The 27391-nt window shown below is 50.9% G+C and overlaps 1 protein-coding gene across 2 annotated transcripts; it reads left to right on the top strand.

Annotated features, from left to right (window-relative positions):
- The first annotated feature begins 2546 nt into the window (after window positions 1-2546).
- Window positions 2547-26732, top strand: F11R (F11 receptor). Of its 2 annotated transcripts, none has more exons than XR_005385818.1 (10): window positions 2547-2694; window positions 21990-22058; window positions 22217-22324; window positions 22504-22650; window positions 22933-23135; window positions 23549-23651; window positions 23947-24017; window positions 24119-24131; window positions 24434-24482; window positions 24577-26732. XR_005385818.1 is itself a non-coding variant. In XM_038586319.1 (10 exons), the coding sequence occupies exons 1-10, from the start codon at window positions 2634-2636 to the stop codon at window positions 24610-24612; spliced, it is 897 nt and encodes a 298-aa protein (XP_038442247.1). In that variant the 5' UTR covers window positions 2547-2633; the 3' UTR covers window positions 24613-26732. The 2 variants fall into 2 exon arrangements, 1 of the variants encoding a protein (XP_038442247.1); XM_038586319.1 differs by lacking the exon at window positions 23947-24017 and adding an exon at window positions 23791-23898.
- Window positions 26733-27391: the final 659 nt, after the last annotated feature.

A 27391-nucleotide genomic window follows, 5' to 3' on the forward strand; every position in this document is an offset into this window, starting at 1 on the left:
TGCCCAAGGCTTGTGGGTTTTCGTTTGCCACAAGGTGACTATAACTAACTCAGTGGTGCGATATGGCTGTTGTATCTGTGAATGCGTTCTTGTGCTATAAATGCAGATGATGGAAACAGCCATCATGGCAGTGCTTAACATGGACCGTGCTATGCTAAGAATATGATGTGTGTTATATTATTTAGGCCTTGTTTTGCTGGAAGGTATTACTGTCATCATAACTACCTTCTGGATGCAGAAGTTTTCAGAGAGATGTGAGCTGGCCAAGGACTAGCTAGAAACTAGAAACTAGGGGGACAGGATTTGAATTCAGATCTGTCCATCTCATGGAGAGATGATTTCTCCAGTGCCTGGTTCAGATCTTGGTTCAGTAAAAAACAAGAGATTATCTCTGGGCAGAGGGTGGGTTGTGAAGGGGGTGTGGGAGGCTTGTGAAACCATACCAGATGAAGACTCTTTGAAGGATTTAAAGATGTTTAGCTTGGAGAAGGAAAGACTTAGAAGGCTCATAATAAGAATCTTAAAATATTCAAAGATAGGGCTGTCATTGGCAAAGGATAATGAGATTATTTTGTGTAACTCTGGAGAGCAGAGGTAACCAAGAAGCAGATTCCAGAAAGGATATTTTAACAGTTAAAGAGTTGTACAAAAAGCAGAATGGGGGGATCCCTGGGTGGCTCAGCGGTTTGGCACCTGCCTTCGGCCCAGGGCGCGATCCTGGAGTCCCGGGATTGAGTCCCACATCGGGCTCCCTGCGTGGAGCCTGTTTCTCCCTCTGCCTGTGTCTCTGCCTCTCTCTCTGTGTGTCTCTCATGAATAAATAAAGTCTTAAAAAAAAAAAAAAAAAGAAAAGAGTTTCAACAGAGGCTGTCTCATCTCTCTGTGGTTGTGTGGACCTCCGGCACACACATGTAGGGCAGGAGGCTGTAGGGCAAGAGGATGATCTAAATAATCTCTAAGATAACCCTTTCACCTAAAAGACTTCTGGTCAGTGTTGGAGCTCCTTTTACCTCTTGCCCAAGCTCCCCCATCTTGAAGTTTTCTCTGACACTCACAGCCCCCAGTGATTTGTTCCTTCTCCTGGCTCTTCCTTCCCCTGGTATCTGCCTTTCTCTTCAAGGTGTTACATTCCCTTGAGGGTAAAGAACAGAACTTTGCACATGGCAGGTACTCAAGTACTTGTTTCCATTTAGTAACACGAAGTTTCTTTCGGTTACCTATTGTCTCGTTTCCTGAATTAGTCTTGGAAGTGGATTAGAAGCCTTCTGAGGTCAGAGACTATGGTTTCCATTCATCTGTATTCCCCAGCAGCACCACCAGGTGCTTGATAGCCATCGCTTTATTTATTTATTTTTTATTTATTTATTTATTTATTTATTTATTTATTTATTTATTTATTATTTATTTTTATAAGATTTATTTATAAGATTTATGTAATTATTCGAGAGGGGGGAGTGCACAGCAGGGAGCCCCATGCAGGACTCATCTCCCACCCCAGGATCACGACCTGAGCCGCAGGCAGGTCCCCAACCGCCAGGCGGCCCAGGCGGCCCGCTAAGCGGAGCGGAACCAGAAGCGGGCCTTAGGCGCCCCCAGAAGTGGACCCAGGACAGAGAGCGAAAGTGCGAGAACCCCGAGGTCCAGGAACACTACCGTTTTGCATAAAGGAGCGGACTCCTCGCTTGCAATGAGATAACAACGTTCAGGAAGCTTTCCCCACAGGCAAGGGCAGCTGAAATGGAATCATTGTAGGTTAAGGCTAGCAGTAGGGTGACGAGCGTGCGTTTCGATGAAAAAGGAGACGATCCTATACATGCTAACAGGAAGCTCGAGGAGTAACAGTCTGTGGCCGGAGGGGCTTGACAAGCAACCGTTAGTCCCCGAGAGGAGAGACCATTCTGGAAGGCAGGGCTCCGCGGCGGATCGAAGGTGCGGAGCGGGAGGCAGACCAGCCCCGCCGGGGGATGTCACAGGGCATCCGTCCGGAGGTCGGCGTCTACCACCTGGGTGCGTCCGTGCACACGCGGGGTGGCGCTGAAAGTTCTTGGGAGGATGGACTCCTGCGTCGCCCATTCGGGGGTAGAGGGCTCCCTCCCCTCGCCCCGTCCCCCCTGCGGCGCCCCCCGAGGCTCCGCGCTGCGGGCGGGGGCGGGGCCCACGCGGTCGCGGCCAGGTAGCCCTCGACGCCCCGGGCGGTCTCGCGGCGCCGCCCCCGCCTCCGTGCAGGTGGTCCCCTCGGCCTCCGGGGGGAGCTCAGGGCGCAGCCAGTCCGCGGGCCCCTGCTTCAGGCTCGCCGCCCAATCAGGGTGCCCTCACCTGCCGCAGGTGAGCCTGCTCCGCCGACGCCGCGGGGCCCCGGCCAATCGGAGGCGGCTGGAGTCGGCGGGGCGCCGGGGCCGCGGGGCGGGCGGCAGGGGGCGCGGCTGCACCTGGCGACGGTGAGTCACCCCGCGGAGCGGCGGCTCGCTCCGCCAATCGGGACGCGCGGCCCGGGGCGCCGGCCAATCGCCGCGGGGGGCGGGGCCGGGCGGGGCCCAACCTGGCGGCCGCGGCGCAGTCGGCGGGCGGCGGCGGGGCAGGCGGCGTCTGTCCCCGGGCTCCAGCGGCCGCGTCGGGTCGGGATCCTGGGCGACATGGGCACCGAGGCGACGCGCGGGACGAGTCAGCTCCCTCTCCTCGCATCGGTCATCCTGTGTAAGCTCCCCGGGTTTCGGGAGGAGCCGGCGCGGCGGGTCCCAGGTCGGGGGGAGGCGCCCCCCGCGCCCCGCGCCCCTCGCCCGCGGGAGGGGAGGAGTCGGGAGGCTGCCAGCCTCGCCTTCCTAGTCCCCATCCAGCCCTGGCCCCCTCTCCCAGGCCCCCCCTCCCAGCCCCCCCCATCGTCCCCCCAGCCCCCCTTTCCCTAGCCTCCCCTCCCCCAGCCCCCCTCTCCTCCGCGGGTCCCCTCCCCCAGCTCGCCTCTCAGCCCCCCTTCCCTAGCCTCCCCTCCCCTAGCCCTCTCTCCTCCGCGGCTCCCCTTCCCCAGGCTCCCTCTCTCAGCCCCCCTTCCCCAGCCCCCCTCCTCCGCGGGTCCCCTCCCCCAGCCTCCCCGCCTGGGAGCGCCCTGCAGCCCCCCCCGGGGGGGCCCCTCCTCATGCCCCCGGGAAGGGCCCTCCTGCCCTCCAACACGCCCCCGCGCCCCTCGCTCCCTCCCTTGGCCCCTGGTGCCCTGCTCCCTAAGGGGCTCGGCGGAAACCGAGTGGAGGTGACGCGGGGCGGGGGCGGGGGGGCCCGGGGGGGCATCTGCTGCAGGGGGTGTTCTTGCGTAGCTTTCCTCCGTCTTTGGGTGGCAGTGGTTGCTCTGGGGAAAGTGGGTGCAGAGTCCTTAGAGGAAATAAGTGCGAAGTCTCCCCTTTCTCAGAGCACAGCACGTCGAGTTCTTTTCTGGGGTGGCTACCTCGAAAGTCCTTAAAAAATGTTGTTGACTGAGCGCCTATTCCCAGGGGCAGGACCTGTCTGTTGGTTGGCTGGATCCTTCTGGAGCCAGGGCTCTGGCCTCCCCCTCTGCTTCTGAGAGGTTTTGTTTCCTTTGTAAACTCCCTTTCCTGTGGAACAATGAGGCTCGCTGGCTGGGGCCTGCGCCGTCCAGAGATAGGTTTGGGCTGGGCTGCGAGTTCGGTCTGGGCCACCTAGTTAGGCACCCTGTGTCCCCAGCCCACGGCCGTCCCTCGGGTTCCCGGGTGCCGGCGGGTGCCGGGTGCTTCTGTGGATCGTTGTCAGTGTGCGATGTGTGGGGATCTTTGTGTTTCCCCTTGAGGTCGGTGCTTCAGGAAGGGGTAAGAGAGCTGAACAGTTAGAGTCGGCATCGGGGGTTATTCGGCAGTTCATTTGCTCAGTTTTGAAGGGTGGAGGTGCAGTCCCTGCCCTTAGACGGAGGGATTGACAGCTCCTTTGTCCCTTATCGAAAAAAACATAAGCCCTTGGGGTGAACTGGACCAGAGGCCAGTCTAATCCTCTCCCTATTGTACAGACACGGAAACAGGTCCAAAGAGGGGAAATGACTTTTCCAGATTGACCAGAGGATCTGGGAATGGAACCAAAGTCTCCTGAGCCCCTTCTTTGTCCACTACTGGATGCAGCATCAAGCGCCCTGTGGCACAGGGACCGTGCTCTCAAACATCAGTGGGGGATAATACCCCCATCTCCTGGGGTCCACTCTCTTACCTTCTTATACTTGTCCCCTTCATTCTGTGCCTCCACTCTCTTTGATTCAGCTTCCATTTTCCTGTTCTCCACCTTTCTTACTTTTTTTTTTTTTTTTTTTAAAGATTTTATCTGTTTATTCTTGAGAGACATACAGAGAGGGGCAGAGACACGGGCAGACGGAGAAGCAGGCTCCATGCAGGGAGCCCGATGCTGGACTCCATCCCAGGACCCCCGGCTCACACCCTGAGCCGAAGGCAGATGTTCCACCGCTGAGGCACCCAGGCATTCCCCACGTTTCTTACTTCTGCCTGAATCTTAGAACTGCTCATGACACCCATGGTCCTTTGGTCCCATGTGCTGCTCCTGCTGATATCCAACCTCACGCTGAACCAGTGTTTCCCCCTCAGGACCCAGAAGTTTCTCATCAGTGACGCTATCTGGCCATGTGTGTCGGGCTTACAAGCTTCCTAAAACCAACATCTTTCTTTTCCCCTTTTCCTCTCCTCATTTTCTGCCTTGTGAGATCCCCCAATAAGCACATACTGGTGCCGAAGGGGCTGGGATAGCCACATCCAGAGCTTGGGGATGTCCTCTAGTTAGTCTGTTCAGGGATTCTAATGGTTTGGAGGCAGCCTGAGGCGATGGGGCGTGCCCAGGGCATGGGGGACCTGACCCTGTCACATTTACATCGGGCCAGACCTGGGGGGGAGTGATTTGGTTAGTACAAAGAGGATGGAAATGGGAGCCAGATGACCTCCCCGAGCTCTAGTTTGGCTCTGCCTTATTTGTGATCTTAGGCGAGCGCCCAGTCTCTTCATCCGTGGAGCAGGAGTCCTAAGGCTTGGCCTGTGGGTCGACCAGGATAATGGCTACGTTACGTGTACACGAAGGGATGACTGTTACTGGGCAGCTGTTAACCCCTTTGGATTTGGGGAGGAGGAAAGAATGCTGCCCCAGGACAGTTGGTCAAAGGAAGGAGGGTCTCCCCTGCTAGATCCCAAATGGCAAAGGTGAAAAGGTAAGGGCTTCTTCTTGGGTGTGGTCTGTCTTCTGGCTCTGGGATGTCTGGAGCACGGGTGGGATGTGTGGGTGCCCTCGTGTCCTCTCTTCTCCCACCGGGGCTGCCTCTCGCCATGGGCTCTGCCATCAGGGAGGAAGAAGAAAGGGTGGGTATGATCAAGTCCAGCAAAGGCCCAGGCCCATCCTGGGAAGCCTAGTGGAGAGGAAAGCCTGAGCCGCTGGGACAGGGATTAGAGCCCAAACACCAAGGGAACCGGGCTTGGGAAAAGCACAACCAGTGACCAAAAGCACAGTCTCCCTCTCCCGGGGGAGCCTGCCTTAGAAAAAGTTTCCAGCAATCTCCAGGCAGGGAGAGGCATTTCTGCTTAGCAAGGCCACGTGAGAATGGATGACTTTTGGTGTAAAAGCACAGGGAAGGAGGGGGAACCTGGGTTGGAACCCTGGTTCTTACCCCCCACCCCATCCCACTGGGGTGGCGTGGCCCCACTGAGGCATTCCAGGAGGCGGCAGCTGGGTCAGTCGGCGGGCGCCCGTGTTCTCTGCTGGTGTTTGGGGCGCAAGCCTTCCACCTTTGCCGTTGGGCTTTGCTGGCCTTGCCTCCCACTGCACGGAGGCCAGTGGCTTCCCCTTTCCCCTCCTAGCCGCCAGGTGAATTACTCCCAGGAAAGACTTGCTCCCTCGAAACCTGAAACCTGAAACCCGGGGACTGAGGGGGGGCCGCGGGAGGAGGAAATGAGCGGAGGGGGAGGTGGACTCCAGCGCTGTGCCCTCGCCTCCTGGCCCAGGACACTTTCACTTTGCGATGATGTCTCTCTCCGGTTTCTTTGTGGTCTTGGTTCGTCTGGGGTGTGGGGTCTCCGGCCTCGTTTGGGTTTGGGGGTGGAGCTCCTGCACCAGCAGACCCCCTGCCGCGCCGGGCTCCTGTGCGTTTCCCTCACGGGTGGTGGCCCTGGTCGTTAGGATCCCCCCGCAAGTCACCCGTCAAGGGCCACCTGTTCTGCGGCCACCGAAGGGGCTGAGCCCTTTGCTCGAGGGTGGATGTGGAAGCCATACACATTTTGTGTGATCGACTAGGAAATAATGGAGCTTGTTTTCCTCTTTGGTGTCGAGGAGCGACCTTGGGGCCCTCTAAACTCAGCCTCGCTTCCTTTTCGGAGGTTCAGGAAACACCTGGATGACCACTAGTCAGATGTAATTGGGGGAGAGGGTGCAGCATCTCGGGGGGCGGGGGCGGGGGGGGGAGCCTCGTGAGTGGATGCCTACTGGGCCTTTCCAGGCATGGAGAACCCAGAGTTCATCTGCCTGCGACTCCCCGATAAGCAGGGTTTCTGTCTAAAGTCCGGCGGCGGCAGGAGTTTCGCAATGTTGGGGGGAGGCCAGGAGGAAGCAGCTGGCTGACCGGAAGCCTGATGCCAGGCCCCGGAGGGCGCGCCGGGTGGGGCCTTCCCGGGACTGGGGAGATGGGTGCGGAGGGGAGGGGCCCGGCAGGTCGAACTGGAAATTCTGCGGAGAGAGGGCAGGAGGGAGCCACGGAGGGAGAGCTGGCCTGCCCCCCCATCCCACCTGCCGCCGTCCTGGGGGCCGAGCCAGCTGACGTCGCTCCGGGCGCAGCCCATAGGCCTGTTGAGCCTCAGCCCCGCCTGTTCGCCTCGAGCCTTCCTCCTGCCCACGCATTCCTAGTCCTTATCTGTCCCACCCTCACCTCCCCGAGGAGGTCAGTCTCCACCGGGTGACTGGTGGGGAGGAAGGGGCAAACTGGGGTGGAAGCCCTGGGCCCAGCTTCTCCGGGTGCGGCCTCGGCATGATAATCCAGGAAACGCTGGTGTCTACAGAGTTCCGAGCCCTGTGCTAAAGATTAGGGATAAAGCAGTGAATAATAACTGCTATCAAGAAGCCCTGAGGGGCGGGGCGCCTGCCTTCTGCTCAGGGCATGACCCCGGGGTCCCGGGATCGAGTCCCGCCTCGGGCTCCCTGCAGGGAGCCTGCTTCTCCCTCTGCCTGTGTCTCTGCCTCTCTCTGTGTGTCTCAAATAAGTAAGTAAGTAGCCAGGGATATTGGAAGCAATTAGTCCACATTAGGTAAACTGAGGCCCTAGCTCACCCTCCTCATTCTGCAGCTCTAGCTCCCTTGCGGCTAGAGGGTCCGATGATGCTCAGATGCCTAGAGGGGAAGTTTAGATGAATTCTTAGAGAAAACCAGAGTCTGGCTGGCTGGCTGGTTTCCTTCCTTTTCCTCCCCCCTCCCCTTTTTTTTTTCCCCCTTTTTTTTTAAATGGAAATCAAACTCATGGTACAAAATCAACCTAAGGAGCATTCTAATAATTAACAGGATGTATAGAGGAAACAAAGGTCTCTTAATAAAGCAGTAAAAGGAAGTAGCTCTTCTGTGGTGGGTTTGGTCTGCGTGTATGGGGCGGTGGCTCGTAGGTTCTGTTAAGTCTGGATGCCCCCTCCCCGCCCACCTCATCACAGTGAGCTCCGGTGGGGGGTCATGAAGCACTTTTCTGGGCAAAGCACAGCGCTGGGGGGGGCGCCTGGAGGGCTCAGAGGGTGAAGTGTCTGCCTTCAGCTCAGGTCTTGATCTTGGTCCTGGGATCGAGCCCAGTGGAGGGTGCCCTGCTCAGCAGGGAGTCTGCTACTCCCTCTTCCCTCGGCCTCCTTCCCACACCCCATGTACTCTTTATCTTGATCTGCTCTCTCTCTCTTCTCTCTCAAATAAAATCTTTATTTTTTATTTTATTTTTACTTTTATTATTTTTAAAAGATTTTATTTATTTATTCATGAGAGACACAGAGAGAGAGAGGGGGGCAGAGACACAGGCTCCCCTGCAGGGAGCCCGATGTGGGACTCGATCCCGGGTCTCCAGGATCACACCCTGGGCTGAAGGCGGCGCTGAACGGCTGAGCTACCCAGGCTGACTCTTTATTTTTTTAAAAAAAGCACAGTGCTAGGATATACTAATAACTTGGATTCTCTCCTCAGGGAACCATGGATGTATGCTGACTAAGCAGAAAACAGAGCAGCATGTGCCAGGTGCTGCCATCAAAGTACAAAATGTTTTGGGAGCATAGAAGGAAAGAGATGCATTATTTTATTTTATTTTATTTTTTTTATTTATTTTTTTTTGAGATGCATTATTTTAAATGTTTTTTTTTTTTAATTTTTATTTATTTATGATAGTCACAGAGAGAGAGAGAGAGAGAGAGAGAGAGGCAGAGACATAGGCAGAGGGAGAAGCAGGCTCCATGCACCGGGAGCCTGATGTGGGATTCGATCCCAGGTCTCCAGGATCGCGCCCTGGGCCAAAGGCAGGCGCCAAACCGCTGCGCCACCCAGGGATCCCTGAGATGCATTATTTTAAAAGATAAATTTTTATTGAGAAACCATGTGTACTCAGTGTAGAAAAATGGGAAAGCAAAGGAATACAGAGAAAATAAAAATCACATGTAATCCTATTATCGAGATAAACAGTCCTGGTGTTTAATTCAAGTCTTTTCCTGTATGAATAATGTCATCTATATGTGTATATACTTTATATATATTATGTGAATGTTTTTTAACTGAAATGTGCTTTATTTATTGATTTATTTATAAAACTTTTATTTATTGATTCATGAGAGACACAGAGACACAGGCAGAGGGAGAAGCAGGCTCCGTGCAGGGAGCCCAATGTGGGACTCGATCCCAGCACCCCAGGATCACGCTCTGGGCTGAACACAGACGCTGAGTCATTGAGCCACCCGTGAAATGTGCTTTGAACAAAGTCCAAAACAAAAACAAAACAAAACAAAAAAACAAAGTCCCTTCAATAGTATTCTACTGCATGGCTAGATTATAATGAAATGTTCACCTTTTGTTGGGCTTTTAGGTTTTCTTTTGCTTTGCTATGCTGAATAATATGAAATTGTCCCTGTACATTCATTCATCTTTTAAGTTTAACCTTTGATTATTTTCTTAGACCACATTCCTAGATGTTGGAAAGAGATTAATTTTGACTGGGGAAGGTCATAATGGATCAAGGGGCATTTGAACAGGATCTTGAAGGTTGAATGGGCTTTCGCTGCTTGTCTGATGGAGATGCTCTGCTCTGCAGCATCATCATTTTGGAGCCTCAGAATCAGGCAGACTTCGGTTAAGATTGGTTCCCTTCCCAGCATGGGGCACCTGGCTGGCTCAGTGGGTGAGACTCTTGATCTCCAGGTCATGAGTTTGAGCCCCACACTGGGTGTAGAGATTACTTAAAAAAAAAACAAAAAAACCAAAAAAAACAAAAACAAAGTGGGGGGCAGCGTCTGCCTTTGGCTCAGGTCAACTCCCAGGGTCCCAGGATTGAGTTCCGCATTGGGTTCCCTGCATGGAGCCTGCTTCTCCCTCTGCCGTGTCTCTGCCTCTCTCTCTGTCTCTCATGAATAAATAAAATCTAAAAATCTAAAAATTAAAAAAAAAAAAAAGATGCCCTTCCCACCTTGTTGGCTGTGTGATTTCGGGTAACTATTCTAAGTTCAGTGTTCCCATCTATGAAATGGGATGATAACAATAGTACTTGTCTCATGGTGTTTTTGTGATGAGAATCTAAGGAGACAGGGCATGGGCACCAAGCTGGATGTGAGGGCTTGCTGTGTCATTTCTGCCACGACTCGCCATCTGTCAAAGGAGTCGCAAGACCCAGATTCAAGGGGAGGCCTAGACAATCCTTCAGTCACAGTGTAAGAAAAGCATGTGGGATGAAATAAACATATAGATCTATATGTCTATTTTGGAAGGTCCAGTCTGCCACAGTTTTATTATTCAGATGCATAGTGATTTTCAAGAATTACATAGTCTTACAGATTTCTACACCATCAGCTCTGTTCTGAAGTGGATGAAAGCGTGTAGGGATCGATTAATAACTAAATGGCTAAATCACCACCTCCGCATCTCTTTACCCAGCTCACCTTCTCTTGTTTCCACTCCCACCCCCTTGTGCCACTCCTCCTTCCTACTACTGTCAGTCGTGGTTATCTCCAGGTCACCTGCGCTGTGTTTTCCTCCTGCCCTTTTTCTGTGCTTGAGATTTATCAGACTCCTACTCTTCAGCATCTTGATGGTAGAGTAACCTCATATTTTCTTTCTTCTGTGCGTGTTTTTTTTTTTTTTTAAGATTTTGTTTATTTACCTAGAGCACACATGGGGGGAGGGGCAGAGGGAGAGGGAGGGAGCATCTGTGGCACACTGTGCTGAGCCCGGAGCCAGGTGTGGGGCTCCATCTCATGACCCTGAGATCATGACCTGAGCCAAAATCAGGAGTCAGGTGCTTAACCGACTGAGCCACCCAATCAGTGTTTTTGCTTCTCCTTTCTGGCTTTGTTTTATTCTTCCCTCCTTCTTGTGATCTGATTTTCTTTATCCCCATTTTAATTCCCCTTTCCCCCCTCCTTTTTCTCTGAATTAAAACACTTATATAGAACATAGAAAAGAAAAGCTGCCTGTGGTCTCAGATAATAGTCATGTGCTTGGGTCTATTCTTAGAGATTTTGTTATGCATATAGTCAGATTATTTTTATTATTTATAAAGATAGGATCATAGTCTACATATTTTTACAATTTTTAAAAAAGATTTTATTTATTTATTCATGAGAGATACACAGAGAGAGAGAGGCAGAGACACAGGCAGAGGGAGAAGCAGGCTCCATGCAGGGAGCCTGACGTGGGACTTGATCCCGGGTCTCCAGGATCACGCCCTGGGCTGAAGGCGGTGCTAAACCACTGAGCCACCGGGGCTGCCCTATTTTTACAATTTGGATATGTTTTCTGTGCTAGTACAAGTCGATCTACCTTGACCTTTGGGATGTCCATATGTATTTTTTTACATAATTGTATGATGTACCGGAGCCAGATTGCCTGGGTTAGAACCCTATCTCTACCACCTTTTACCTTTGTGACTTGAGAAAATTACATTATATGTCCCAATGAACTCATATATAAGATGGGAGCAACAATAATATTTATTTCATAGCATTATTGTGAGGATCAAATAAATTAATTGTGTAAAGGGCTCAGAGAGTCCTGACATGACGAGTAAGTATTCAGGAAATGTTAACGGCTATTATTTTATTTATGCTCCTATTTTATTCACTTGATCATGCTCAAGAACATGTGTCTAGTATTCAGTCATGATATAGTTGGGTTGCCTGGGTGGCTCAGTTGTTGAGTGTCTGCCTTTGGCTCAGATCGTGACCCCGGGGTCCTGGGATCGAGGCCCCCATTGGGCTCCCTACAGGGAGCCTGCTGCTCCCTCTGCCTGTGTCTCTGCCCCTCTCCCTGTGTCTCTCATGAACAAATAAATAAAATCTTAAAAAAAAATAAGATATGATTATAGTTGACTCTTGAATAATGTAGGGGGTTAAGGGCGCCAACCCCATGCAGTTGAAAATCTAAGTTTTTGGCTCTGAAAAAAACTTAAAACTACTAATATCCTACTGTTGACTGGAAACTTTACTCAGGAATAGTTGACTAACACCTATTTTGTTGTTATATGTGTTGTGTTATATTCTTACAGTAAATTAAGCTAGAGAAAAAAAATCTTAAAATCATAAGAGAAAATACATTTACTGTGCTGTACTGTATTTAAAAAAACAAAAATCTGTGTGTAAGTGGACCCATGAAGTTCAACTTGCGTCGTTCAAAGGACAAATGTAGTTAAAAGTATAGGACAGGTCTTCCAAAGATGCTCAGGAGTTCTGTTGATTCTTTCCTTTTAATTATTTAGTTTTTAATTTATTCTATTTTTTAAAGATTTATTTCTTTATTTTAGGGGTGGGGGAGAGAGAGCATGCTCACCTATTGGTGAGCAAGGGGAAAGGCAGAGGTCAAGAATCCTCAGGCAGATCCCCTGCTGAGTGTGGGGCGAGCATGGGTCTTGTTCCCAGGACCCCAAGATTGTGACCTGAGCTGAAGCCAAGAGTTGGCCACTCAACTGACTGGCTCAGACGCCCCTGTTTTTTTTTTTTTTTTTTTTTTAATTGAGATAGTATTATATTAGTTTCAGGTACACAACATAATGATTTGATACTTCTGTATATTGCAAAATAATCACCACAGTAAGTCTTGTTAACATCCATCCCCATACATAGTCACAGATTTTTTATTTTTATTTTTTTTCCTTTTTTTAAGATGTTATTTATTTACTCATGAGAGACACACAGAGGCAGAGACACAGGCAGAGGGAGAAGCAGGCTCCATGAGGAGAGCCCGATGTGGGACTCGATCCCAGGACCCTGGGGTCATGCCCTGAGCCAAAGGCAGATGCTCAACCGCTGAGCCACCCCGGCGTCCCCCTCTTTGCATTCCTCCCAGCAGTGCACACGGATTCCCTTTCCTCTACATCCTTACCAATACTTGTTACTTCTTGTCTTTTTGATAATAACATGAAGTGACATTTCATTGTGGTTTTGATTTGCATTTCTCTGATGACGAGTGATGTTGAGCATCTTTTCAGGTGCCTGCTGACTGTATGTCCTCTTGGGAAAAAAATGTCTATTCAGATCTCTGCCCATTTCTTAGTGGATCGTGTGGGGGTTTTTGCTATTGAGTAGTGAGTTCTTTACATGTTCTCAATTTTGGGGATATTAATCTTTATTAGATAGGTGATTTGTGAGTATTTTGTCCCCTTTAGTAGGTTGCCTTTTCATTTTGATGATGGTTTCCTTTGCTGTGCAGAATGTTGATTCTTTCACTGTGTGGCAATGTCATCATAATTACTGAAGTCAAGGCTGTAGTCACTGGGAATTCAGCCAACATGCCCGATGCTGATACCCAGCTTAGACCTGTGTGTTCATCTGCCTGGATGAATCATAAAATGTCACAGACTGGGGCTTGAACAACAGTAATTTACTTTCTTTTTAGTTAAAAAAAAAATTTTATTTATTTGTTTAAAAAAGATTTTATTTATTCATGAGAGACACAGACAGAGAGAGGTAGAGACACAGGCAGAGGGAGAAGCAGGCTCCATGCAGGGAGCCTGATGTGGGACTCAATCTTGGGTCTCCAGGATCACGCCCTGGGCTGAAGGCGGTGCTAAACCACTGCGCCACCTGGCCTGCCCTAAATTTATTTTTTAAAAGGTTTCATTTGAGAGAGAGAAAGAGCATGAGCAGGGGTAAAGGGCAGAGGCAGAGTCTCAAGCAGACTCCACTGAGGGCAGTGCTTGCCTCAGAGTTTGATCTCCGTGACCCATGAGATCATGACCTGAGCTGAAATCACGAGTTGGATGCTTAACTGAGCCACCTAGGCACGCCTCTGTTGCTGCTTTAGACCTTGCATCAAAAACCCTGGCACTCCCACTTTTGTTTCTGCACGCTTCCGTGGATGCAGGAAAGCAGCCTCTACCTTTGTGCATGCAGTCACCTGTAGGCACACTGCAACCCAGGGGCAGAAGTCAGTCCCTGTTGCAAAATGGCAGTTAGAAATTGCCTTTGTGCAGAGAACTTTGACTTTGTTTCAAAACTATGAAGCAAACTTAAAAACACTTAATTTTGATTTTGAAGGGCACCTGACTGGCCCAGTCCATGGAATGTGTGACTCTTGATTTTGGGGTTGTGAATTTGAGCCCCCTGTTGGATATAGAGATTACTTTAAAAAATATTTTTAGGGACGCCTGGGATGGCTCAGTGTTGGGTGTCTACCTTTGGCCCAGGGCGTGATCCTGGAGTCCCATGTCCTGCATCGGGCTCCCAGCATGGAGCCTGCTTCTCTGCCTGTGTCTCTGCCTCTCTCTTTGTGTGTCTCTCATGAATAAATAAAAATCTTAAAAAAATTCTTTTTAAAAAACCACTTAATTTTTTAAGCTCTGAAGCTAAGTTTAAGAAAAAGATTAATGGAGGGGCACCTGGATGGCTCAGTCAGTTGGATGTCTGCCTTTGGCTCAGGGTGTGATCCCAGGATCTGGGATTGAGTCTCACCTTGGGCTCCCTGCGAGGAGCCTGCTTCTCCCTTGGCCTGTGTCTCTGCCTCTCTGTCTGTGTCTCTTGTGAATAAATAAATAACTCTGTAAAAAAAAAAAAAAAAAAAGGAAAGAAAAAGATTAGTGGAATAGTCATCTTTCCCCCCCTGAAAGCAGAACAGTTTATTAAAACTTTTAAAAGATTGAACTGTGGATCAAGTTTGTTTTTTCTTCATTAGGCCGTGCCTCATCTGCCAGTTTTAAAAATTGGCTTATCTTTGCAGATAAACCTTAAGAACTGGATATTGTAGTGAACGGCCTGATGACTTAGTTTGTTAAGTCTCCATGTTGTTCAATGTCAGCTTGTACCAGGCATTATGCTCAGTGCTGAGTACTCAGAATAATAAATAACACACGGTCGCTGCTCCCTGGGGGTTTACTGTCTGGTAGGGGAGACCTACACGCGCACAGATGATGTCATTGTACCGTGGGAAGTACATCGCCCCTGTTTTGATGGGGTTTAGTTAAAGCCTAGGAAAGAGGTCTGAAGCTGGCTCTGATAGGATTGGGGGTGGGTAGGCCATTTCCTGGAAAATGATGTGGATGCATTGCTGCTGACCAGTTAAGAAAGAGGGGAAAGGGTGCTTCACAAAGCTGGAATAGCAGGAGCAAAGCAGAAGTTGTGAAACTGTTTTTGCTGGAGATTTAAGTAATCTATACTGCTAGAGGAGAAGCTGCAAGGGTAGAGAGGCTGATGAGGTCACTAATCACAGGGGTCAGGCACTGCTGGACCTCTTGCTCGATGAAGAATTTGGATTTTATCTGAGAGGCAACGTGAAATCACTGAAAGCTTGAAGCAAGTGTTAGATTTGCGTTTTTTAGGAAGGCTGTGTGATTAGCATAGCACCGCCTCTGGAAGCAGGCTGCCTTGATTTGATTCTGTACCATAACTTAGCTGCTCTGGGCCTCAGTTTCCCTGTGTAGATCATAGAGATGATAGGGGTGCCTGGTTGGCTCAGTTAAGTGGCTGACTTTTGGTTTCAGTTCAGGGCATGATCTCAGGGTCTTAGGATGGAGCCCCCGGGTCAGGCTCCACACTCAGCAGGGAGTCTACTTGAGATTCTCTCCCTTGGGCCCTGCCTCCATCACACAAGCGCTCTCTCTCTCTCTCTCTCTCTCTCAAATCAATCAATCAATCTTTAAAAAATAAAGATAATAATAACAGTATCACCCAACTCCTAAGGTTGTTGTAGGGATAGATGACAGTCCATATAATACGCTTGCAGCAGTGTCTGGCACATAGTAAGTGCTCAATAAATACAAGCTCTTCCTCCAGCAGCGGGATGGAGGATGGATTTGAATGGATCAAGATTAAACAAGGCAGAGAAAGCAAGTGTAATTGAACGACAGTTGCGATTCTTCAGATATGATGGCACTAACAAGTGGTAGCCCAACTTGGAGGAAGATTTGGGAGGTGATGATGTCATGCTTGCTGTTTGATTTACAAGAGTGAGGGAGTTGTGTGTGAGCGAGTCCATGGTGATAGCACCGATCTGGACAGGGGAGCAGGAGGACAGGTGGTGGCAGATGCAGGGAGTGGTGTGGAGAGACCTGGTGGAGAGGGTGCGAGGAGGCTCAGCCATGGGCTACGCAGAGCTCCGCGGCTCTGGTGGGAGGCAGGGACTGGAGCCAGCCCTAGGTGGGTGCAGATAAAATTCAGGCTTTTGTTTGAGATTTCCTGGAGAGAATGTGGAGAGGAAAAAAGCCCGAGATGGAATGCTAGCGATCAAAGAGGAAGCAAGTTTCAAGGAGGAGAATGAGAAAACTCAGAGGAGGTGGGGACTACCAAAAAGGTGACTCACAGAAACCTAGGGACAGAGTGACTTTTTTTTTTTTTTAAGATATTGGGCAGCCCTGGTGGCACAGCGGTTTAGCGCTGCCTGCAGCCCAGGGTGTGATCCTGGAGGCCCGGGATCGAGTCCCACGTCAGGCTCCCTGCATGGAGCCTGCTTCTCCCTCTGCCTGTGTCTCTGCCTATCTCTCTCTCTGTGTGTGTTTCTCATGAATAAATAAGTAAATAAGTCTTTTTTTTAAAAAAGATATTATTTTATTTATTTTTTTAATTTTGAGAGAGAAAAAGAGTAAGCAGGGGGAGGAGCAAGGGGAGAGGGAGAGAGAGAATCTCAAGCAGACTTTGCGCTGAGCGTGGACCCCCAATATGGGGCTCTATCTCACAACCTGAGATCATGACCAGAGCCAAGGTCAAGAGTCAGGTGCCAGGTGCTCAACCAAACTGAGTCACCCAGGTGCCCCCAGAGTAACTTCGGAGGAAGGGAGTGGTCTGCGGGGCCACTGACGCCTTAAAGGGGCCACTGAAGGGAACTGAAAAAGCAAATTGTGGGTATAACTTTAACTTGAAGACTACTTCGATGTTTTGAAAATCGGGATGTGACTTTCAGCCTAGGTATACATTTAATATCCTGTCCTCCCAAGAAGTTATTATTTAATTGATGTATATCATATAATCGGGGCATTTTAGAATTGAGGGACGCAATGCCTGGCGATCTTAGTAAAAGCAATTTTAATTCTAAGGTGAGAGCCAGAGACCTACTGCAGTAGGTTGAGCCGTGAATGAATGTGTTGGGCTGAAAACACTGTGTGTAGACCGACTACTACTTTAAGAAGTTTGCAGAGCTCAGTGGGTCAAGCGTCTGACTCTTGATCTCGGCTCAGGTCTTGATCTCAGGGTTATGGGTTCAAGCCTGGCATTGTTCTCCACGCTGGGCAAGGAGCCTACATTAAAAAAAAAAAAAAAAGTTTGCAGAGGAAGGAGGGGAGGCGTCCTGCTAGAGAGGAGTGCAAGGTTGAGTGCAGGCTCTCTGTACACGAAAGGCCAAAAATCTATTGATGCCTTTGACTTTGTGGCTTTCCTCATTATGAACTTGGAGTGAATCAAGCATCACGGTGAAAAACATGAATTTTCCTTCTGTTGTGGTTTACGACGTGCATTCGTGGGACCTCCGTGTGTGTGTACAGTGAGCAGTGTGCACTGCAGAGAGGCTGTGGATGTCCTGCTGGAGACAGGGAAAGCCCTCCATCCTGCTGGTCTGTCTATGAAAGTTCTAGAAAAGAGTTAGCCTTTCCAAGGCAGAAGGTTGAGATGGTTTGGTGAGCTGGGATATAAGCATTTGTTTTCAGGCAGAGTTTATATTTATTTATATGTCTTATTGAAGAAAACTGAAGTCAGAAAAATAAGTGTACAGAGGGACATGGGCAGATGATGATCCCGTAAGAATAAGAAGACATAATAGTTATTTGGTGCTTCCTGTTGTAGGCATTATGTTTGTATTAGCTCGTTTAACTCTCAACCACAGGCCTTTGATGTAGAAACTGTTATTATCCCCGTTTTACAGATGGGTGAACTGAGGCTCAAAGTGACTCAGGTCGCTTGCCCGGGTCAGGGAGCCTGGTTCCAGATGCTTGTTTGGGGTGGCAGGGGGAACGGGGGCCACGATGGCCGAGGTGCAAGGAGGGCGAGGTGCAAGGAGGGCTTGCTGGTGAGGCTGGGCTTGATGCACGCAGGGACTCGCAGGCCCAGTACAGCTTCAGTATTGGCAGTCAGCTGCCATCCTGCCTCCGAGGGAGGCCAAGGGAGGCCGGACAGCACTGGGGGGCAGCCCTGTGTTTTAAACAGGACAAGCCTGAATTGGGCAACGGAGATCAGGACCGTTAGGGAGCTGGGGAGGATGGTTGTCACCCAGCATGCTTGTGTTTCTATGTGATGTGATTCCTGGGGTGTTGTATTTAGTTTTATTTTTTGGATTCTTCTCTTTTTTTAGGATTTGATTTTTAAGGATTTATTTTTTTATTTAAGAGGGGGAGAGAAAGACAGACAGACAGTGTAGTAGGGGGAGGGACAGGGGGAGAGGGAGAGAGAGCCTCCAGCAGATTACCCACTGAGCTTGGAGCCCAACTCTGGGCTGGATCCTAGGACCCTGAGATCATGTCCTGAGCCCAAATCCAGTCAAAGACTTAACCAACTAAGCCACCCAGGCACTCCCTGAGGATTTAATTTTAAGTTAAAAAAAAAAAATATATATATAGATCGCAGTTCGGAGGTGAGGTGCGGGGGGGAGGGGGCGGGGAGGGAGGGCGGGGAGGGCGGGAGGGCGGGAGGGAGGGTGGGCGGAGGGAGGAGGGGAGGAAGGGATGTAGGTGATTTGAGGAAGGGAGGCACGTGTATAAGGTACGGGCCGTCATCGTTACTGTCGGTCCTTGCCTTCCTTTTGTCGTGTCTTTTCTTTCTTTTCTTTTCTTTTCTTTTCTTTTCTTTTCTTTTCTTTTCTTTCTTTCTTTTCATTCTCTATTCATTTATTCATGAGAGGCACACACATACACAGAGGCAGAGACACAGAGGGAGAAGCAGGCTCCCTGCAGGGAACCTAGTGTGGGACTCCATCCCAGGACCACGAGATCACGACCTGAGCCAAAGGCAGATGCTCAACCACTGAGCCACCCAGGCACCCCTATATTTTTTCTAAGTAATCTCTACACCCAATGTGGGGCTGGAACTTGAAACCTGAGATCAAGAATCGTGAGCTCTACTGACTGAGCCACCTGGGTGCCCCACTCCTTGAATGTTCTAGATTTGAACATTGAGAAGTCAAAAGAACTTGAGCTAAAGTCAGAAGTGATGCAGAAACAATCCCCAAATGCATATGCTGTGATTTCTTTTTTGGTGGCCTTATATTTCAGACACTAGTTGTTAGTTTAATTAGAAGCTCCTCTTTATTTGGGTCGTGTCACAGGTTGGGTCCTAAGGAAGCTGACTCTCAGAGGTCAGTTATTGTACCAAGACGTTTATTAGGGAGTGTTCTTGGGATCCACGCCTCAGGAAGGGCAGGGAAGGGGAAAGAAATAGGATTGGGCAGAGGGAGAAGCTGAGTTGCACTGTAGCCTCAGCTGTTCCCCAGGAAGCTTTGGGGCAGAATTAGCCTTTCTGTGTTGCCCCAGAATGGGGGGTTGGGGCCCCGGGGCTCCCTGGAGCTGCCCGGGTCCTCAGTGGATGCCAGCTGCCACTGTCCCTGCCCTAGTGGAGGGCGTACCCCGGGCCGGGCCATGTGCGGGCCCTCTGCAGAAGGCCGGTAGCTGAGGGCCTTCACCTGGCACAGGTCCCAGCAGATGGGTAACAGGACCTTCATTCCTAAGGGACATCTGGTTTGAGCATCACGCTGCACACCACAGGGAGCAAGTTGTAGAATTTGACGGCCCTAAAAATAATAGTTCCCAACATCATAGCAGAGAAAGGTGACCGGGGCCCAAATTGAAGCATTTCTTTATCAGCATTCCCATGTAAGAGTAACAGCTGAGTAAGAGACACCCATGTGCTCAGTTTTCGATGAAGTAAGAGCTGTTTGATTTCTTATCTGTTACTACGTTTGGTTATAAACTTGGCGTTAAAATATAATGCCAAATATATAGATACACCGTAATACTATTAGGAATGATTCACAGATAAATGGACCTGACCTTTAAAAGAATGACATTTATTACATAGTCTGCCCCCATTAAGTCATGGCTTTTCTGAGAAACAGTGTGACTTATTAAAAAGCCCTGGGTGGCTCAGTCAGTTAAGGGTCAGACTCTTTTGGTTTCTTGGTTTCAGCTCAGGTCATGATCTCAGGGTTGTGGGATTGAGCCCTGCATCAGGCTTCCAGCTGCTTGTCGGATTCTGCTTGTTCTTCTTCTTCTGCTGCTTCCCTCTGCCTCTCTCTTTCTCATACATAAATTTAGAAAATTAATACGTAAAATCTTAAAAAAAAAAAATAGGGATACCTGGGTGGCTCAGTGGCTGACCATCTGCCTTTGGTCCAGGGCGTGATCCTGGAGTCCTGGGATCGAGTCCCATATCAGGCTCCCTGCATGGAGCCTGCTTCTGCCTGTGTCTGCCTCTCTCTCTGTGTCTATCATGAATAAATAAATAAAATCTTTAAAAAATAATAATAATAAATAAAAATAATAAAATAAAATAAAGATAAAAAAGGAAAAAAGAGAGTGTGAGGGAACCTGTGTGCTAATCTGAGCTCTGCCATTTTGTAGCTATGAAAACACGGGCCAGCCCTGTAACTTTTTAGACATTTAATTTTCTCATATGTAAAGTGGGAGAAAGAATACGTATCTACATTAATTTACCACGTTGTGTCAAGTTGATACAAATAACTTTTTTTTTTTTTTTTAAAGATTCATTTATTGGAGAGAAAGAGCACAGATGGGGAGGGGAGGGGTGAGAGAGAGAGAGAGAGAGAATCTGAAGCAGAGTCCCCACTGAGCGAGGAGCCTGGCTCGGGGTTCCATCTGTCAACCCACAAGGTCACAACCTGTCAGGTGCTTAACTGACCGAGCCATCCGGGCGCCCCTGTATCTTTAAACATTGAGGCCAAAACAAAAACAACAAAAACCGTAAAGGACTTTACAGAACATCTAGTTCAAACCTTGCGTGTTTCAAGTGAGAAAAGGGAGGCCTACAGGCCCCTGGGTGGCTCAGCGTCTGCCTTGGGCTCAGGGAGTCACCCCGGGGTCCAGGGATCGAGTCCCACATCAGGTTCCCTGCAGGGAGCCTGCTTCTCCCTGTGTCTCTCATGAATAAATAAATAAAATCTTAAAAAAAAAAAAAATAGAAAGAAAAGAAAAGGGAGGCCTAGCGGTCACATGACCGAGCCCAGCTCCGCGAGTTCTTACCTAAAGACGTGCTTGCGCTTAGCAGACGTGCAGGCGTTTGCCCAAGGAAGACGGGCCTCCTGGAAGCAGCGAGAAAGCTCGCTTGGTGGACTTGAGCTGGGAAAACATGAACGGGGGTGATGATGGTGCGAGTGCAGGTGGGGGCAGAGCCTGGCTCCCCGGGTCCCGGTCATCCTGGAGCGTGGGCCCCTCCTGCCAGCTCCCTTGCAGCTCCCCGGCGCCTCTGCACCCCAGCACCCACCGCCTCCCCGGCTCCTTCTCCGCAGGGGGAGGGGGGACGTCCTCGGGAGGGGACCCAGCCCCATTGGGTCCTGACCCCATCTCGGACGGCTCTGATCTTAGGCATGAGCCTTTACTCCTCATGCACTTGGTTCCTCGTGTAAAACTGGGATAATGACACTCGTCCTGCTGATCTGTCGCGCTTGTTTCAGGGATCAAACGACATAATGGACGTGAAAACACTTTAGAAAGCACAAAACGCCCTACAAATGTCAAGTGTTATTATTATCCTCGTTACTGCTCTTCCCCTGCCTCCCCTCCTGCCTCGTGGCCTCCAGCCTCCCTCTCTGGCCTCCAGCCTTGCTGGCTTCCTGCCAGGAGTGCCTGACAAGTGGTTGCAATTAATTACTTGTTGAGAAGCTTTCTCTGAACCATGAAATGTCATTTGGGGAGCTGTTCTTGGACTCGGATTAGATTATTGGGAGTTGAAGAGGGAAACACTGAAAAGATGAAAGAACTACATTGGAAAGAAATGTTTTGTTGTCATTGATAATGGAAGTATTGGCCTGCAATGGTGACAAAAAGCATTTAAAGAAACTTTTTTTAAAAGATTTTATGTATTTATTCATGAGAGACAGAGAGAGGCAGAGACTCAGGCAGAGGGAGAAGCAGGCTCCTCGCAGGGAGCCCGATGCGGGACTCGATCCCAGGACCCCAGGGTCACGTCCTGAGCCAAAGGCGGGTGCTCAACCGCTGAGCCGCCTGGGCGTCCCCAGAAACTCTTCAGGACATCGGCGAGGGGGTGTGAGACCAGAGGAGCTCGGGTGTCCCGGGTCCCTTCACCGGGGAGAAGCCTTGGGCGCGGCCCAGCTCACGGGCAGCCCCCTTCTGATGGGCTCCTCCTCCTCAGGCTCCCTGGCGTTGGGCAGGGGTGCTGTGTACACTTCGGAACCTGAAGTCAGAGTCGCTGAGAACAAACGTGAGTCCGGGCGGCTGTGGAAGGGGGAGGCCGGGGCGGGCGGGAGCAGGTGCAGGCCCCCGGGGACTGCATCCAGCGCAGACTGAAGTTGGGGACCAATTTCCCCTTTCCCGTTTGCTGCTGCTCCTTCCTCCCGTTGACATTTGTGTCCTCTGCAGCCGCCAAGTTGTCCTGCTCCTACTCTGGCTTCTCCTCTCCCCGCGTGGAGTGGAAGTTTGCCCAGGGGGACATCACCAGCCTCGTTTGCTATAACAACAAGATCACGGGTGAGTTCCCCCCACTTCCTTCCTGACGGCCTCGGTGGTGGAGGGTTGATGGGCCTGGATTCCTGGGGAGAGGTGCCCCCTGGGGCCCAGGTCCCGGCGCCTCTCCTGCCACCACCGCCAGCTTCTCTGCGCTCTCCAGCTCATCCAGCTCATCCAGCCCCTCCTTCCTTTCCTGCCAGCTTCCTATGAGGACCGAGTTACCTTCTCGCACAGTGGCATCACTTTCCACTCCGTGACCCGTAAGGACACGGGGATGTATACTTGTATGGTCTCTGATGAAGGTGGCAACACCTATGGGGAGGTCACCGTCAAGCTCATTGTGCTTGGTATGTGCCACCCTTTTTCTGTATGGTCTTGGAGTTCGTGGCGTCCCTAACCCCTTCCTGGCTCTGCAAAGCTTTGGAGCTCGTCGATGGCGAGAATGCCCCCGGGTGGGGGGAATTCAGAGTCACGGTGCCAGGAGGGAGGGGATGAATGAGCCCCTGGGGTGGGGGAAGCTGAGGGCATGGTAAGGAACGGAGGCCAGAGCTGATGGATGGGGGTGTCGGCAGTGTAGCCTCTAGGCAGCGCTCCTGACCTTGTGCTCGGCCCCTCCTGTCCCTTCACAGTACCTCCATCCAAGCCCACGGTCAACATCCCCTCCTCTGCCACCATCGGGAATCGGGCAGTGCTGACCTGCTCGGAGAAAGATGGCTCTCCCCCTTCTGAGTTCTACTGGTTCAAGGACGGGGTCCTGATGCCCACAGAGCCCAAGAGCAGCCGGGCCTTCAGCAACTCTTCCTATAGCCTGGATCACAAGACAGGGGAGCTGGTAGGGATGGGTAGCAGGGAAAGCTGCGGGGGGCACGGGTCTGTAGAGCCCTTGAAGGTCGGGGAAGGAGAACAGCAACAAGGTGAATTTGGCATTAGGGTCAGGAGACAAAAGATGGGTGCTTGGACCCTCACTAGGAGGAGCACGGCGCAATGTATAGAACTGTGGAATCAAGGAATGTTGTACATCTGGAAGCAGTGTGATCTTCTGTGTCAGCTACACTGCAATTAAAAACAAAAATGGGGGGGGCACCTGGCTGACTCAGTCAGTGGAGCCTGCGACCTGTGGTCTTGGGGTCATGAGTTCAAGCCCCACTGTCGGGGGTAGAGCTTACTTAAAAAAATGAAAATAGGTGCTTGGCTTCTTCTGGCACGAAGCCCATTTTCTTCCCTTCCGGGCTTTCTTCCCTCCAGGTCTTCGATCCTGTGTCAGCTTTTGATACTGGAGAATACATTTGTCAGGCACAGAATGGGTATGGGACACCCATGAGGTCAGAGGCGGTGCGCATGGAAGCTGGTGAGCAGGGGAGGATGTAGCAGGGGCTTGAGCTCAGCTGGGGTGAGGATCGGGGTCCGCTTGTCATCCTGGCTTTGGTGGTGGTGTCGGCAATGTGAGTGAGCATTCAGAGGACTGACCTCTTGTTTGTGTCTCATAGCGGAGTTGAATGTGGGGGGCATCGTGGCAGCTGTCCTTGTCACACTCATTCTCCTTGGATTCTTGATTTTGGGCATCTGGTTCGCCTATAGACGAGGCTACTTTGACAGTGAGTACTTGCCCTCAAAGGCTCTCCTTTTTATCGTCCCCGTTTCAGGGCACGGTTCTTGGGTGCCATCTGAGTACTGACCTGATAGTGAGCCCACATGTGCAGGGGTTACCTCCCGGGTGAGCACCCCTTACCTACTGCGTGCTACTCCCCCCCATCCCTCTGCGCCCGGCCCTCTTCCCTCCTGCTCACACTCATGGTCCCGTTTCTTCTCTTTCAGGAGCAAAGAAAGGGTGAGTGAGGTGCTGTCCTGGGGATCTCCAAGGTGGAGGCCATGGATGCGTGTGGTTTGAAGCTGAGATGGGCCTGGGGGAAGGGGTCGGAGGCAGAGGCAACCCTGGCTGGGCGGGCATCTGGATTTCTACCTCTCCCTCTGCCCGGGGCCTTGCATTGGTCCTGCCTCCCTCGGCCCACACGTCCCTACTGAGGACTCTGTGCTTCTGTGAGGTTCCCCGTGTGGCCTCTTGAGCTGGCAGGCAGGGGTTAGGGACAGCACTGGGGCCCTGAGCATCCCCGTCTTCTCGCTTATCTGCAGGACCTCCAGTAAGAAGGTGATTTACAGCCAGCCCGCCGCTCGCAGCGAGGTAAGCAAGCCGCCTGGGCGCTGGGCCCTCCCTGGGGGGCTTATCAGCTGAAGGAGCGTGCAGAGGGTTGACCTGCGTGTTTTTATCTCCCCAGGGGGAGTTCAGGCAGACCTCGTCGTTCCTGGTGTGACCCTGGTCCGGCTCCTGTCCTGTCCCCTACGCTTGCCTTACTCTGGTGCTACCAGACTGTGGCCCGTGATGTCTGTACTTCCGCAGGATGCCTTATGCGTCATCTAGCCCCCACCTGGGTCCCCACTTTTATCTTAGTTAGGATGTGTTTTTTAAGATACTGTCAGCTGTGTGCCCCTTCCTCCTGCGTCCCTCCCCTCCTTTCGCCACTTATGTAAAGCTTTCAGTCCCCGTCCCTGTGAGGGATCCAGCAGGGGTCCCGAGTGGCACCCGCTGACTTCCTTCCAAGTAGGTGGGTGAGGACTGGGGCATGAGGCAGCAGGCCCTCTCCACCCCCTGTGTGTAGTGATCTCGAGCTCAGGCCCTCAGTCCTTTTCTCCTGTGCTGAGGCGGTACCAGCCATTCTAGAACGGAGCCGGGAGACCTGGAGACTGAGCAGGTGGTTCGGTGACAACCTCCAGTCCCTCCCACCTCTGCAGCCCACTTTCTTCTGTCTTCCCACGGGAAGTGCCACTGGGATCCTCCTGCACCGTCCTGAGCACAACCAGACTGATACCAACTGTGTCTGTAGGAAACAAAACAGAACAAAACACAAAGAAGACAAACAACAAACCCCAAACAGGAGCTTTCGCTATGGAGAGCACGTGAGCTTCCAGGGGCCACGGAGTAGAAGAGTTTTCAGGGAAGCTGGAGCGGATACTCAGGCCATCGGCCTTCCCTTGGCTGCAACACCTGGATGGACCCCTTGGAGAGGCCTCTGCAGGACTGTGGGAACATGGGTAATAGGTCTTAGCTCTTTGCTCTTTGCTGAGCGTGTGTGTGCGTGTGTGCATGTGTGTGTGTGTGTCCAGGAAGACAAAATTACAGCCTGTCATGTGGTGTCTTAGCTCTGCCGAATTTGATCCAGTGTGTGGTGTTGGAGCTTCCGAGCTCCTTGGTGAGATTTCGTTCGCGTGTGTCTGTCTGTAGCTTGATGTTGCTGGAAACAAGAACTCGGTTTGTGAAAGCTTCTAGGTGGGGGAGGTGGGGGGAGCAAGGTGGAGAGGGGGATGAGGTGCCTTTGTACAAACAGAAGATGCCTGAAGCCCAGTTTCCCTGCAGCCTGGGCTTGGTCCTGGCTGCCCGGGCCACCCCAGCCTGGTTCCAGGCTTCAGGTGGTGCCTGAACCGCGGTCCCTCAGTCTAGAGCCCTCTGGTGGCAGGAGGATCCCACCCAGCGAGAGGAGGAAGTGGGTGCCCACCCTCCCGCCGCCGCCAACCGCCTGCATTAAGACTTCTCCAAGGCTGTGGGGAAACTGCTCCAGAGCCCGAGGCAGGAGGATGCCTCTAAGCCTTTGGAAAACTCCTTCTTCTCGTAGTACAGTGGTCACCGCTAGTTTAAGCGGGTGCGAGCAGGGTGAGGTGCTGTCGAAGGAGAAGATGCTCAGAGACCAGGTGGTGAGGCTGCCGGCACAGGAGGAAGTAAGGTGCACCTGCCTTTCATTGCCTTCCTCGCTCCACCTGGACCCTTTCTGCCTTTAAATTTCTGTCTCCCCATCTGCCACAGACCCCCGGTCTATTTATTAACCAGCAAGACGGCAAATAAGGCGTTTTCTAGGGTTGATTTTTGCTTCTTTCTGTGGAGGACGCTAAGCCCCACTTTGCCATGTTTTATTCCCTTTTCTGGAAAGCCCTAACAGGATTGAGTGGTCTATTAAGAATCCGGAAGAAAAACCCAAACCGACCAAACCATCAGTTAAGGGTCATGCTCCAATAAGAAAATAAATATTCCAGATGGAAATAAAATTTAATGAAACAATAAAAGTAGAAATTATGAAACGGTTCAGTAAGAATGAGATTTTTAAAAGTATGTTTCAGCTTTGGATCCTGCTTGGGAGATGGGGTGGGAGGGACGGAGAGAAAACCCCACAGGGAAGCAGAAGTGATTCAGCATTCCTTTGGCCAAGGTGAATGGTTCCTCACTCCCTCAGTCACTTGGGGCGAGGAGGAGTCCTTTATTACCAGCCTTGGAATTCACCTCTGCAGCTTCCCACAGCCCCTTGGAGTTGGAAAACACCTTGTCTGTTTTCATCTTGAAATGTCAAAACTCATTTTTGTAATAAATGTTTATTTTTCACATTGAGTTTGTTTAAATCCTGAGGGTCTATGTCAAAAGAATAGGGACTTCCAGAGTGTTGTGGATGTTCAAGATCTTCCTGATAGTCTTATTAAGAGATTTGAGGTATCCTTGGACAGAGCCTGGTGTTTCTTAGGCCTACTGTTGGCCTGTGCTTCGATGGGAATGACTCAAAAAGAAAAAAAAAGAAGAATGGGAATGACTCAAGTGGACGTTTTATACATCGAAGTGACAATTGGGTGAAGCAGTTCTAGGGAGATGGGGGTTGTGAGATACGAACCTGGTGTGATTGGGGATAAAATGATTGTCAAGGATGTGTTCTGTCTTGAAAGTTCTACAGATTGGGGTACGCGGCTGGCTCACTTGGAGGAGCAAGCAGCTCTTAGTCGCAGGGTTGTGGGTTTGAGCCCCACATTGGGTGTAAAGATTACTTAAAATCATTTTTTAAAAGATTTTTTAAAAAAAGATTTTATTATTTATTCCTGAGAATACACAAAGAGAGAGGGAGAAGCAGGCTCCATGCAGGGAGCCCGACCTGGGACTCCATCCAGGGTCTCACCCTGGGATGAAGGCAGGTGCTAAACCGCTGAGCCACCCGGGCTGCCCGAAGTTTTTTTTTTTTTTTAATTTATTCATGAGAGACAGAGGCAGAGGGAGAAGCAGGC

This window comes from Canis lupus, chromosome 38 (assembly GCF_011100685.1).
Source record: "Canis lupus familiaris isolate Mischka breed German Shepherd chromosome 38, alternate assembly UU_Cfam_GSD_1.0, whole genome shotgun sequence".
Classification (NCBI taxonomy): domain Eukaryota; kingdom Metazoa; phylum Chordata; class Mammalia; order Carnivora; family Canidae; genus Canis; species Canis lupus.